General features: G+C 33.9%; 1 protein-coding gene across 7 annotated transcripts in view; it reads left to right on the top strand.

Moving 5' to 3' along the window:
* The window catches only part of Hmcn1 (hemicentin 1), a 398,189-nt gene that overhangs the window by 120,953 nt on the left and 261,637 nt on the right, over positions 1 to 15,599 (top strand). For all 7 annotated transcript variants that reach the window (XM_063240159.1, XM_063240157.1, XM_063240158.1 and 4 more), the window contains exons 3-4: positions 2,704 to 2,862; positions 4,285 to 4,407. In XM_063240159.1, coding sequence (XP_063096229.1) covers positions 2,704 to 2,862; positions 4,285 to 4,407 — 282 coding nt within the window. The remainder of the gene's footprint in view (positions 1 to 2,703; positions 2,863 to 4,284; positions 4,408 to 15,599) is intronic.

Here is a 15,599-nt window from a genome sequence, read left to right as displayed (position 1 = left end):
AGTAGACACATCTGACTGGAAGCAAAGACAAAGTTTTAGAAACAAAAAAGCATGCTTTCTCCACCTCGGGAAGAAAACTAATTCAGTTCAGCAAATATTTACTCAGTGATTGCTTTATGCAGCAAGATGCTATGAACTGAGGACTTAGAGACTAAACAAAGCACAGTTTCTGCCATTGAAGAGCTTATATAATAATAGGAAAATTTAGATATATGTTATTTTGAGGAGTGTTGGATGGTGGAGACTGAAAAGTAGAAAAATTATTTACTTCAATGAAAGTATTGGAGCCATTAAAGAGTTAAGCGAGGGAAATATTCAGAGAACTGGAAGGAGTCTAAGTTTAAAGGGAACAATTTATGGAGAAGGAACAACAGCAAGTAGAAAGCTTGAAGATTATTTGACCAAACCCAGTAGTTAAAAAAAAGATTTAAAGTAGGGAAGCTTTTAACTGCAGGTCAGTCAGTTAATGGAAGAAAGAGCAGAAAGGATTCTCTATATGTAATACAATTAATGGTAAAAAGAAGTGGTAGGAAATAAAGAGAAAAGGAAAGAACAGATTAGTGATGGAAATGAAATGAATAAGGTTTGACTGCTGAGTCAAAGATGATTGAAAATTTGAATGTAAAATGTAGGCAGACGGTACTACCAACAAAAATTGGAAAGACACGATGTTTTTGGACAGGACTTTGCTATGTATTTCAGGTTGGCCTTGGGCTCACTGTTGCCCAGGCTGGCTTCGATGTCTAGGTGATCCTCCTACCTCAGCTTCTCAAGTGCTGGGATTATAGGAATGTAACCTGGCAGGGAAGACATGATTGAGAAAAAATATAAAAAATGTTGATGTAGATTCAATTAACTGGGAAGACTTACAGAACATCTAGCAAAAGATTCTAACAGGAAACTGGAAATGAAAATTTGGAACTTGAGAGATAAGTACGGTCTGAAGGTAGACATATACAAATTTTTGAAACAAATGTTACCTGTTAAACTAAATGCTTTGAAAATGAATATAAATAATGGAAAGTAAGAGACAACTTGGGCAGAAATAGAAAGGACTTATAACTCAATAAAAGCTTTGGGACTCTGGGACTTACCTTTTTTTCAAAGTAGAGATCAGGTTACTATATATAGCTTTCAATTAAGAAAGTGACATACCATTTAATAAATTTCTCTTAGTTTTAGGACTATTTATAACTTTTGACATACTATTTAATGAGTTTCTCTTAGTTTTAGAAACTATTCATGACTTTTGATGCTTAGTTCCAACCTAATTTAACAAGTAGCATTCAAAGACTGTAAGTTTTGGTTGGGATCCAAGGCAAGAAACTATCCTCCAGTTCATTCATGCTATAGTGTAGAGACTTCTAATATGTGGGACCCAGTGCAATTCTTAGGACCCTGATTAGATTTCTGGTGCTCAGGATATCTGTACCAGAATCTGAGACCATTAGAGCCTGAAGTAAAGCTCAATAGGAAAATCAAATAAGATCTCTAGAGTTTAAAGGTTTATGACAGCTTTTACTTGTTACAAGATTCTTGTGAACACTCATGCCACAGAGCCTCCATGGTCACAATCCACTATACTTTTTTTTACTTGTTCTTCATTGTGAACTCTGTAAGGATGAGGTACTTCAGCTTATTTACTATTTTATGTTCAATAACAATATAGTTGAATGTTTGGTAGTTATTAATTGTTCCAATTATATTGATCACATGTCCATCCCCTTGATCCTATATTACTGACTTCTGTGAAAAGGAAATTATAATAGCAAAGGAGAATTTGAAAGAGATTATTATTCAAAAGTGGGGAAATAATTGTTTAAATTGTGGGAAATAGATGTGACAATATCATGTAGTCATTAAGAACATTAATGACATGGAATTGCAAACAATGTTTCAACCAAAAATATAGTGTATTATACTGTAAATGTATGCTCACAATTTCATACACAAGCCCACATATCTATAAGGAAATAAATGTAGGGCAATAATTCATTTTAAGGTGGTGACTGCCTTTGTGGCAGAAAACAGGTTGGACTTATCAAAATAAAAGAGTGTAAGTGTTAGGAAAAATGAACCTGATGAGGAAGGAAAAGAGTGACAAAGAAGGTATATTTTTGTAAGATGCTCATACAAAACTATCTAATAAGGAACATTTGAGCTGAACCTCAAAGGAACATGGGAAATATGCCAGTCTGTTTACTTTTTGGTGAGAATGACCCAGGAAAGGACTTGATGGAGTAGCAGAAAGAGGCAGCGACAGTAGCTGTGGCCTCAAATGGTGCACGGGTGAACAGTTCCTTCACCATTAAGGCAGGCGGGTGGGTGCCATTGTAGGTAAGTTAATAGGTTTCACGCTGGGAGCTTATGAACTTTTTCTTCTATTTCTGTTTTTTGAGTCAGTGCAATACAAAGCGAGGTCTTCCAATAAAATCGGGATATATGGTGTTATCATGTAAGATAATGGAAGAATGAATATACATTTAATTGAAAACTATACCAATTTTTATTTTATATATTTTAATAAAATTTATAATTTATCCACAAGTACAGATTTTCCAGTTCAGATCACTTTATAAAATTCCCATCTCCTCCTGACCAAAGTGAATATGATTCTGAAACTTGTAAGGCAACTTGTTAAAAATATCTTGTTAGTTATTTTTGGCTGACGAAATAAATTGCACTTTTGTTTCTGCTTAACAGGGTGGTGGTGATTGTCCAGAAATGAGTATTGGAGCTATAAAGATTGCCTTGGAAATTTCTCTTCCTGGTTCTTTCATCTATGTTTTCACTGATGCACGGTCCAAGGATTACCGGCTTGCCCACGAGGTGCTGCAGCTTATTCAGCAGAAGCAGTCTCAAGTGAGTAGGAATGAATCAGCTCTAAACCTCTTCCTGAATGCACCTTGGAAAAGGTTGCCTATTCATTTTGACTCCTCCATATGGACTAAATAGCAATTTTTAGAACTGTTCATCCACATGTATATGTCATCACCTATGTGTCATTTAATGTAAACAAATTTGTATATTTATAGAGAGCATATGAAGGACTTGTTTTTTAAATATAGAGAAAAACAATAAAAATGAACTGAGGGGCTTGTTGTTATCTTTTACTTATAGCTAACAAAAGCATAGGCTATTTCAGTGTCCGCCCCTGTGTGGAATTTTGCTTAAGTAAGTCATTCATTTGGTCAGTTAGTTCTTGAAGTATAACAAACTTTGCTAACACCCAGTGGTTTAAAACAACAAGCTTTGGTATATCTAACATGTTAGCAGAGTTCAGTTAATCTAGGATAACCTTGCTTACTTGGGCATCGGGAAATATATCATTTTGTCTTCATTACACTGGTGTCTGAAGCATACTGGCTTTACTCCGTTGGTTTCTTATCCTTGTTCTGACAGAAGTTTAGTTATGCCTTTCTCACGAGCAGAACAGAAACTTCAGATCAAATGGAAATGCACAGGGTCTTCTGAGTTAAACTTTGGGAATTTACAGAATTTTTTGGCCTCATTGTTTTTGGCCATTGCAAGTCATATTACCAAACTTAGAGTCAAAGATAATAAAATAAACTATGCCTTTTTACTGAGAGGAACTTAAGAATCCTCTGGCAGTGTGAATGGATTAAGAGAGATGAAGAATTGAGGCCATTGTGTAATCTAGCAGTCTCACTTTCACTTCCTTAGTTTTGAGCTCTCACTTCTGAAATATAAATAACTATGGCCCTGTAGGGGGTCACTATTAAACAACATATGAGTTAAAACTATTAAAAGTGTGATTGAAAAATACAGTGTGTTTAAATAAAAATATATTGTAGTAAAAGACACATTTCCATTAACCCTCTCAAAAAAATTTCACTACAAACACCTTGGCTACTTTTTGAAGACATTCTGAGGGTCTTCTTTTATATCTTCAGGTGTGCCATTGTGCCTGCATTGATGTCCTGAATTGATTCAATACCTTTATTTTTCATGGTCATTTTGACTTTAAAGGAGAGCCAGAAATTGCATGATGCCAGATTTAGGGAATAAGATGAGAACACACTAATTTTCTTGTAAACCTGCTTTTCCATTGGATGGTAGTTGGTAGCAGAATACACTGTATTTTTTATTAGATCTTATAAAGATGCTTACAAAACAGAACTTCCATAACTTGTGTGTATAACTTGCGTGCGTGTATATATATTCCACTTGTCTAGTGACATATTAAAACAAAATAGGTTCTCAACAAATATATGTTTATTTCTAGAAACTGATTAAACAATCTTTTTATTAAAAAAATCATAGGTGGTGTTTGTGCTCACTGGAGACTGTGATGACAGGAACCACATTGGATATAAAGTCTATGAAGAAATTGCCTCTACAAGTTCTGGCCAAGTGTTCCATCTGGACAAAAAACAAGTTAATGAGGTCAGTTCAATAAAGTAGATCTACTTTTTGACAGAATCTGTGAGGCCAGCCTAATGTGACAGGTTTGATAGCCAAAAAAAAAGAGATTTAACCCTTAGGTTTTATTCCTGGGCTACAAACAGGTCAATAATAGCATTGAAATAATGTAGAAATGCAGATTCATTGAATATTAATTTCAGGCACATTATGTTATAGCAATGAATTATTTGATTTTAGTATAAATGTATTTAAAAATCATTCAGTTTGAGTGAAAATTTTTTGTAGTTTGGTTTTATTTATTTATTTGCTTTTATATTACTGGAGATTGAACCCAGTGTTTTTATATTGAGCTACATTCCCAGACCTTTTTTTATGTTTTATTTTGAGACAAGGTTTTGCCCAGTTTGGGTTTCAGTTTGCCCAACTCTAGGCTCAGTCTCTCACAGAGCTGGGATCACAAGGATGCACCACCAGGCCTCGCTAGTTCTTGTGTAGTGAGCCAACATATTTTTTAGATGAATACCTTTTTTAACAGATAAAATGAGCCTTGACTGGTTATGGAAGTAGAATGTGAGAGTTAATTATTCACTTCTAAAATGAATTGTCCAAAATTATCACTAACTATATAGTTATCAAAAATTTGATAATATAATCTATATCTTTAAGAAAATCCTGATTTTTTTGAAATAGGTTTAAAATGTCTTGATTTTTTTTCTTTTATTACTTTCCCTTGGTCTCATTCAGTATAATAATTTGCTCATTTATTTGTTTTTCCCTAATGAAGTTTCTAGGAACATAACAACAGAGATAAGATTTTAAATGGACACAATTCACCTTTAATTGCTGTATTCACTCTATTTATGCAAGACCTGTTGATTTCACAGTGGACTCTTCTATGTCTTGAATGAAATGGTTCAATAGTTCTCATGATTAACAGTTTTTATTATATGGATCTAACAGAACATTGAAAATTTCTAGAGCAAGCAATTTAACAAAAATATTTTCAATCAACATATATCAAGATATATAAACTTGAAGGTTTACTTTAACCTAAGAGAAGTTTCCTTGGGAGAAGCAAGTTTTGACAAGTTTATGGCTTAGTCTTCATTGTATCCATGTTAGTGATTCAAAAGTCCCTGGGCAGGATCTAAGGACTTTAAGGGAATTTCTCAGCAGTTAATTTGCATGAATGTGTGACTGAGAATTTGGAAGCCTGGCAAGGGATTGGGAAAGAGTTTAGGATTCTAAGGGATCTGCATAGCTTGTCTCATTCATACACTGGATTTGAATTTAATGTTGGAAACATTGCAGGTAGAGGTTGTTTTTAAACTGGGATTCTGTAAGATGCTGGGTTATATTCAGCATTACCAGCACAAGGTATCATTTTTCTCTTGCATCAATGAGTACATCACCAGCTTAGAGTTTGGTGGGGTTTTCGGTTGAAGTGGAAGTGGTGTTTACTGGAAACAAGTGGGGTTTTGGAGCCAGCAGAAGATGTGATGCCCAGTGGACCTGGTGCCTCACTGCAGAATTGGAGAAGAGATGAGAAGACCCATGGCCAGCACCTAGTGGTTTTGAAAGTTGCTTAGATTGTTTGTGAGAGGACAACATACAGATTCTGAAAACAAGCTGGGTGACATTGTAAGAGCCATAGGACTTTATTAGTAGTTGTTCTCAAAGCCAGAAAATAAATACATGTATTGTGTGATTGTGACTCCAGTTGTATACAAACATGCATGGAATATAAACTTATATATTATATAAAATTGTACCTGTTGTCTTAAACAGAGAAAATAAATCTTATATAATTACATACTTTATTAAATAAGTGGCATGATGCATATTTTTGTAATCCTAATGTATTTTCACAATTCTGAAAATTGTCATATAATTTTCACAAGTAATAATATGTAAAATTTTTCTATGTATTTCAGAAAACCTCACAGATGTAGGTAACCCTATTTGTTAATAGTGTTTCTCTCCCATATCATCAGCATGTCTGTTCTGTAAGTTTAACTTTGGCAGAGTAGGAATATGGAAAACCATTGCTAAAATGGTCCATTTTTATAAAATAAAGTTTGATGTTACAGTGATGCACTGTGGTTTTTCTGTCAAATCATGACAATTCCAAATCCCTCACCAATTAATGCAGGGAAAAGGTATCTCACATTTGCCAGTGAGACTCATGGTCAAATTAGATAGCAACGTCTTGGAAGAATTCTTTTTCTAGACATTGCCCTGATGTAAACCCTGATCTGATGCTGTCATTTTTATACAACTTTGGGAACAAAACAAATGGAAAGGAGAATGAAGAGCTAATAAAATGTACTCTGTATGAAATCAACCCTCAAAGTTATCGCAGTTTACTAAGCCCTTAGAGTTAAGGAAGTGATTTTTTTCCACTCAGGTCAGTTAATATTGAATATTCAGCTACCTAAAGATACATAAATCCTAAATGATAAAAAGTCTTGTCTTTCTTTGTGACATGTGCTCTGTGAGCTCTATTTCCTTATTTGTAAGATAGAGATAATAGAATTTCCATTTGAGAAAGTGACTATAACCTTAAATGAAATAATGAATGTAATATTTTCTGGCTCAAAGTAAGTGCTCAATATATATTAATTAGCATGATCATAACCTTGGTAACAATACTACTTTGATTTTAAAGTACGGAAATTGTGGCACATCATATTTGTTAGAAATCACATGACTAGATAGGAAATAAATCTGAATAGGAGAATTTAGGGAGAATTGGGTGCTTCTCTTTTCCCTATTCATGAGAAAAGATTCTGTAAAGGTTTACTGGTACCATACAAGTCAGTATGTTCCCTAAAGAGAGGCACCATTATGGAAGATTTTGTTAACAGGCAGCATTGTGACCATGTTAAAAATAGATTTGAAAAATCTTTTACATGTAATTTAGTTATTCTCTTCGCATTGTTCTAAATTCTTTTACTATATAAACATTAAAAATTCTAAGGAAAGCTGATGTTCTAATGATAGCTGCATGTTTAATAGACACAAGAACTATAGGTAAGCCATACATGCATTGAGTCCTTACAGTTTTCATAAGAGAAGTTTTTCATGTATTTTTCCTGAAGGGAGCTGTATTTCATTTTTTCCTCTTGGTATAGGTCATCAATTTCCTAATCTACTATGGTATATTTTGTATCAACTCTCATAGCTACCTTGAATTTGTTTTGTTAATTTTTAAACAAGGATTGAGTAAAAGATCTAGGTACCTTTCATCTTTCTTTAACATAAAAGGAAAAATCAAAGTGAAGAAAGTATTTGGCAGAACATCAGTGGACCATAAATCACTGTATGGTATTGCATTTTGGAAACAAGTTAAAACACTTCAAGGATATATTTAAAACATCTTTGAAGACACAATAAGAGCTACACTACATCTCCATTTATTTGTAAGCTGGATGACTATCTGTTGATTTTATTAATGCTTCTTTTGGCATAAAAGGAATAAGTATAAATTGGAAATCTCAAAGGTAAAGAAACTGTATATCCTTGTGTCAGTGAAGCTAACACAAAAAGATCCATATTCATTAAGTAGTTCAATTCTCTCGAGTTTCCCCGTCCCCTCCCTCCTGGCTCTTCTGACACATGTCCTCTCAACATCTTCATCTCCCTGCAATTTTTTTTCCTGGACATCCTAGCTTGATGTATTTGTCTCATTTCAATAAACATTAATGTTCAGTGGAGGTTATTTATTCCAGACAGGGTACCAGTAATCATCTCAGCAGAAAAGAAATGTTTATCTTTGAAGCAAAAGAGCTTTTAATGATTGACAATTTACCAGTGAGGACAGGGTAGAAGCAGCCAACAAAGGAGGGTGAAGCAGCATGAATCCAGCCACAGTGGTTTTGCCCCGTATTCCCCCTCAGTCTGAAGGGCAAGAGGAGAGAGCTTGTACTGCTCACACATGGTGAGGCACATCAAAGACTGGGACCTTGGGCAGGTAGACTAAAACTCTGCCAAGATGGAGTCAGGGTAACAGACCCTTCTCATCCCTACCCTTCCATTGCTCCAAACTTCACTGAAAGCCAGAAAACCACGGGACCTGCTGAGGCAGTCCATGAAAGTCAGCAGTTCGGGCCACAGAGGAAGCAAATGGAAAAGGAAACACTCTGGATCTAGAGGTGGCGAAGCAAAACTTTGGGACTGTTCGCATGTCCCGGAAATGTGACCTAACGCAAATTACATCATTTTCCTTTGTCCTATCTTCATTATCTGTAAAATGGAAGAATGACAGTACCTATCCCTCAGGTTTGTTGGCTTAGTGTGTATCAACAAATGTTAACTGCTATTGTTTTTATTTAGTGATAAATATATCAGCCAAAATAGTCTGTTAATCATTTTTTTATAATATTCCTTAAAACAAAAAGTAATGTATAGTAAGTTCCATCTGTGAAGAGGTGGACAAAAGCAATATGCCCTGATAAGAAACTCTGGGATTTTACAATCAGAAAGACTGGATCTGAATGACTTTTTTGCCTTTACCTAGTTGAACAACTCTGTACAATAGCTTTACAACTTCTCAGAGGCTCTTTTTTCTCATGTGAACACAGCGTATTAATTACCTTGCATAACCATTATGAAAATGGAAGAGTATGAGAGGTACTTATAGTAACCTGAATAGTCACCTCCGTGGAAGTCCTTGCAGATGAATTTCTCCTTGGTCGAAGAGGGCATCTTTGTTTTTGATAGATTGCAGGTGGTGCTGAGGTGTCCTAGAGTACTCACAAAAGAGGTATTTTGGTGAATCCCACTTTTGCAGATCAGTGTAGTGGTGGGAGAGTGAGATGGAGTCAGAGCTATGAGGACTATTATAAGATTCTTGAGGTTTTACAGTTGCCTTATATTTATCATTATTTTTAACTTTCTTTGTATTGTAAGAAGACAAAGTAACCTTTTGAGGTAGTAGTCTGTGAAGTTCCAGACAGAATATGTCCTGTTCCTCCAAAGGAGAGGAAAGAAGGCAGAGGCTCTGGATGCCCTGCCTGATTGAGAAGAGGGGTAACTTGACTTGGAGGAGTTACTTGGAGTTTAGCAGAAGATGCATCCATATGTTCTGCTAAAGGATGGTCGATTCCTCTCTTCCATCTATAAGAAGATTGTGCCCCTAAGATGAAGAAAACAGCTTTATTTTTTCCACTGAAGGATTTTCAAAGGCCCAGAAGTTGAAATCACTAGGTATTTCAGAGATTATAATTAAAACATGAGAGAAATAACTAAAACATGAGAAAACTGGACAATCAGTGACAAATCCAACAGCTTCACAACAGAAAGCCTCAAAGATGAGAGATTAATGACTTTGTTGCTCTCACCCTTTTATACTTATACATGGGTTCGGTACTGATATTAGAAAAACCATAAACTTTGCTGGCATACAAATTTGGCATATCCTTTCCTGCTGTTTGATTAGATTTCAACTGGAGAGCTCTCTGCATATAGGATTGGTGAGGAGAATTGTTCAGGGTTTTGCACGATTAGTGATGTGAAATGAAGTATCTACCATTTTCTTTCTCCCTATTCTGAGTTTCACTCCAGACATTATTTCAAAACATAACCTTACTGCTGACCTTGAGAATAAGTAGAAACGGGTGCTTCCTCTGAAATTTGAAAATGTATCAGAGACAACTATAACATTTTAGAAAGCAACAGGATGGAAATTGTGCGTATTTTCGCGTATGAATTCACCTAATTAAATGTCAGAGATGAAGTGGAAAGCTCTGAACTCATCCATTAAAATAGTATGGCTGTCTCCACATTCACACACATGTATCTTAGTGCTAATGGAATGCTTTTTTTCCCTCTATTGTGCTAAGGTTGACATGTTATCCTCAGATTGTGTGCTAGGAATGCTAACGTTCCAGCTGCAGAGTTACCTTTTCACCCTGCACCTGGGAGTACTTTATTGGCCTGTGATGTGGTTAAATGAAGCCATGTGTACTTTATGTTTCTCTTTGTTTAGGTAAAATAAAAATCATTAATGTATTGTTTAAAAATTATTCATTGCCTCTAGGCATATTAGTGATGTTTCATAATGACATTGAAAGTGTACGTACATCATAGTATTCCTCACAAAGGGTGGAGGTGATGGCCATTCTCAACAGAATCTCACCAAGACAGTATATACCAAAAATCAAGCAGCAATTTCTTGCAGTGTGAAACAGAAGCAGTGGGACTAGTTAGGGATGAGAACTGGGTAATGCATATTTTAAAAGGACAAGCCCTACAATAAGAATGTCTTGCCTTCTCTTGCTTAGTTGTGGGTATTGGCTCTGGGAACTGTTTGATGCTCTAGTTACAAACTACAGCAACACATTTGACAGTGTGCAGTGGTCCTATCCACCCAATGAACTCATTGTCTATAAAACGTAAGCTTCAGTTGTGTTGTCTGGAGTCCTTTGTAAGACATTTATAATATCTGCACCCTGTTATAAAACTCAGAAAATAGTATGGCTATCATTCTCTAAAATATATTCCTAAAATACCCCTTTCCCCAAAATCAAACATAAGAAGTATCCAAGAAGAAAAAAGTTTGTATAAATGTCCAAAGGGCTATTTTTTAGAAAGAAAAATAACTATTATTTAAGGGGAAACTCTAGCCAATAAATTGCATGCTTTCAGCAGGACCAAGTAAATAGAAAAAAGAGCTAAATTCTATTTTGATTAGAAGCTAAAATAAAAAATGTTGAGTTTCAGTGTGGAGGTCAGATCAAAACCAAATCAATCACCTGTATAAATCTTTTTTCAAGAGGCCTCAACTATTGATGTTACTGTGTATACCTTGTAATCTGAAAAATTCGTTTAAAAGCCACATTGGCTTGAAAGACATTAGTCATTTCTTTTGTGGAGAGGACTTGGTCTTTATTTTTACTAGAACTGTGATGAAAAGTAAAGATTTGAATTGCGAGGAAATGCCAGATTTATAAAATTCAAAAACTGATTGGCTAGTGAAATCACTGACCATGAACTGTTAAAGGTTGATCCATAAGGAACTGTCCAGAAACACAAAAGAATTTGAAGAAAACCAGTAATGCTGAGACAAATAAATTATAATGAGCCAATTGTACACAACTTCGATTATTTAGATGTTTCATTTCATAATTTTGTTTATCAATATTTTACTTTTCAAAAAATATTGTCCTTGTATTTTATGAGGATTTTTAATCATTAAGAAAGCAACTGTAATTCAGTTTTCTTTCTGTCTAGGAATTACAAAAACATAGAGAGCAAGAATTTGTGTGTATGTGTGTGTGTACATGCATGTGTGAAAATCAAGTGAGATCATAAATCCCAAGTATTATGATAAAGACTTAGCTTCGAATTTGAGGAAGGCTCAGTCTCTTCATAAATTCAAATTGTATTAACATTTGGATCAACATCTCCCTCCACCAAGGGATTTGTGACCTTAGAAATGAAAGGACAGTTTTGTGTATTATGTGGATAAAAAACTTAAAGTCTGATTACTACATCTTTTCTTCAGAACAAAATATGCCCACTGCCTTTAAATTTATGTAATCAAGGGGAAAGCAGGCTAAAATATTTTCTTTAATGGTAAGTGAATAATTTGGTCCAAGGTGATTGGTTCTTGTTAGTCTCCAGATAGAGAAGAGCTTACATAATTTTCTAATTTTCTAAGCTACCTATCTAGGAACTCCATTATATAATTACTATTCATTTGAAAGAAAAGCTAGAGCTTTTGTAATGAATGCAGTAGATAAAAATTATTTTAAGGTAAGGAAAAACACTGTGTCTTTGAAGTAATTCTGTCAGTTAAACATAACTTAAAATTTTGAGAAAAAACATGAGAATATCATTTTAAAAAGCTAGTTAAAAGATTTTTGTATACAATGAAGAAAACTAAGTCTTGTTTTTCAATATTTGTCTGCTATTTGAATGAACAGACAACCTTGAAAACAATAAGGCTTATCTAATGAAGAGGAAAGAAAATTCTTGAAGATCTTAAATTGAAAGTGCCAAATAAATAATAAACATATGTCATAATTTGCATATTTGCTTTTGGCTCAATATAAGTAAATTTATAACAGGAACAATCAAATATTACAACTTATTTAAATAGTGAAAAGGAGACAAAAGTGTTAAGGAGTCAAAATTAGGGAAACTATTTGAGAAATTTCCTTTTGACTTCTGATAAACAGAAACAGAGTGTGTTCTTCATATATTTTCCATGTTTCCTCTGTGTTTCTAGGATGAACTGAATATAATAAATTTATGAAAGTGAAATCCTTTGAGGGATAATTTGAATGACTTTTGAGAGCTCTCTTGTAATATTTTGAGTATGATTTTGCTTTGTGATAAAAATTACACTTGAGTTTTCACTTTATTAAGAAAGCTCCTAAAGAAAAATGTCCTTAAGGCTATATACTATGTAATTTAAATTGCATTGATGCCACTGAATAACAAAGGGAAATATATTTCAAATTTATTAATTATAACTTTAAATAGACCCAAATGATTTACTTACTTTAAACTTTTGGGGTTATTCTATAAACTTTTTTAAATTGTGAATTTAGAAGAAAGGATATATGGGATGTCTACACTATTGATGATTTGAGTGTCAGTGTCAAAATTTAAGAATTAATGAGTATATTTGAGAAAATTTGGCCATATGTATTCCAGTGGTACTTATTAAATTAACAAATTAACTCGCTAATGTGGTAATGAAAAAATATATTGATTAAAGTTAATTCAGATGATTACAACTATATAAGTTAAAATTTTATGATATAAAGGTTAGACTCTGGGGCTGGGATTTAGCTCAGCGGCATAAGCACCTGCCTTGCAAGCAGGTGGTCATGAGTTCGATCCCTGGTACCGATAAAAAAAAAAAAAAAAGAAAGAAAGAAAGAAAAAAAAGTTAGAATCTGATAAGACTGAAATTTTAAAAATAGTTATTTGAATTGTGTTTGCATGTTTCTTGAAAAGTTGAAAAATTGTACCCAAATATAAATAATAATTTTTTATGTGTCTTAATGTTTAAAAATGAGTGTTATTTTTAAAATAAAGAACAGTATAGAAAAATGGTGAAGGTATTTCCACTATAAAAGAAAATACCAAATGTAACCCACATACTATTTAGAACAGGCTTAAAAAAGAGGCTTTAGCCTCTTGGGAGTAACAGGCCAAGTTTACACAGTCATGGTGTATCAAGACTCCAGGTGTAGAATGTACAAGAAGACAGGTCGTGTCTCTCCTGCTCAAAATCAAAATCATGACTCAGACCCTGCTTGCTCTTTTGCTTCTTCCTCATGTACAGGCCTTCTTCATCAGAAAAGAGGTGATTGCTTCCTTTGTTCTCTAGGATTTACATATTCTGTCATCTTTAACTCTTATTTAAGTTGAACTTCTCTGTTCAGGTTTTCCAATGACTGTTTAGCTTTCATTTTTTACTGTAAAATGTGACACAGCGGACCGTTTCTGCTGTCTTAAAACCCTCTCCTCCTGAGCATCTGTGCATGATTTATTTCAGTATCTAGTGAATGAACAGTAGAAAAATGAAATAGGGCAGTGAAGTTGTTATTTGGATTAGGAGAATCTGCAATAAAATTTATTGTCTACCGTTAATCATTAATAACTATGCTTATTACAATAACCATGACAAATTGAGGAAGAAAAGAGTTGTCTTGTTGGTAGTTAGATTTTGCATGGAGAAATCCTGTACCAAGTTGAGATGGTGAGTCTAGGTCAGAGCATGATACTGAATCTAATGCTGGAGCTCTATTGTTGCTTTCTTCTAAAGATCTAGAACTTTCTTTAATGGAGTCTTGGCAACAAATTCTGGACCCTTTCTTGATTTATTTGAATCTGCCTATCTATCCAATATTTTCTTTGTTTACACATAAATTAAGCTGCTAACACTGTTTCTGCCATTGAAATATAGGTTCAGTCTATTTGGAGATGTATTTTCCTAACAGGAGAAAGATATCTAAGACTGTAGCTTTAGAAATGTAAATAGAGACATCACAGCTATTTGACATTTACTGCACAGATTTATCTTGAGGCAATGAATATATGACAATCAAGAATTTTTTGGTAGCTACACTAACATCTGTTGGAATTCAATGTTAATGGATCAACTAGCCATGTCTAATGCTTTAATCCTTTTTATAAGAAATAATACTGTCGTACACAGTATGCTAAAGTCAAATAATTATGAATAGGCAAAGATCAAAGGATAAATTATATTTACTAATAATTTTAATTCCCTTTTTTATCTTCTTGCTACTGAAACTGACTTGCATTTTTTTATCTTCTTGCTCCTGAAACTGACTTGCATTTGAAATATATTTTAATAGGAGAAATGCTATAAAAATAAGTGTCCTGATTCCACGATTCCTGGAATTTTATTTTGGTTCTTCTATTTTTATTAGAAATGTGAAATAAGACATAGTATTGGATACACTTATTTAGACAAATACCAATTATGAATTCAGTCTGCAAAATTAAACAGAATAAAGTTCATTTTCCAGAGTAAACATGATAGAAAAGGCTAGTTTTTATAAAATGAAAACCAATTTGTGCTTTTGCCCAAAACTTACTCTGAATATTTTTGCAGCTTCAAAAATATTTGGATAGGATTTTTAGTACTTTCTTATTTCACTCAGTCATAATACTTCCTCTTTTAGATGGGTCCTGGAAGTCGAAGTTCAGAGTTCCATGAGAGAATTTATTCTTTGAGAAATTTCTAGCCTAAACAGATGTCGAAAAGACTAGCACTCTAATGGAAAACCATTCACTTCATACTTGAAGCTTTGCCAGGCTCAACAATTTTTCCTAAAAAGCTTACATTTATTTTTGTTTTAGAAGACTGGCACATGAGTGTTATTGTACAGGACACATAAACTCACTGGGCTGGCTTCATTGAACATGTAGACTTTTCAGATATGCATCGAATTATGAAGCTGTAGGAGGAAGCAACAGTAATGAAATAGTAATGGATCATTCACAGCTTAAGTTCCCTACCTACTGGAATAATAAGAGAATTAATGTATTATCCTTGTGCCAATATTAAGGAAATGAATCAGCTGGGTTTCTTATAGCTATAATGTTATTCTTGATTATGTGTCTCAGTAATATAACTTGTGCTCCATGCAATTTGTTTGTGGTGGAGTTTGTAACGGAAGTGGACTCTACCTACAGTAACAATTTTCTCTGTTAATTTCTGTGTA

The sequence above is a fragment of the Cavia porcellus genome, unplaced genomic scaffold, assembly GCF_034190915.1.
Source record: "Cavia porcellus strain 051 isolate PalLab524CR breed Dunkin Hartley unplaced genomic scaffold, mCavPor4.1 scaffold_29, whole genome shotgun sequence".
Lineage (NCBI taxonomy): Eukaryota > Metazoa > Chordata > Mammalia > Rodentia > Caviidae > Cavia > Cavia porcellus.
The sequence above is the reverse complement of the archived record's forward strand: the minus strand, read 5'-3'. Positions and strand labels throughout refer to the sequence as shown.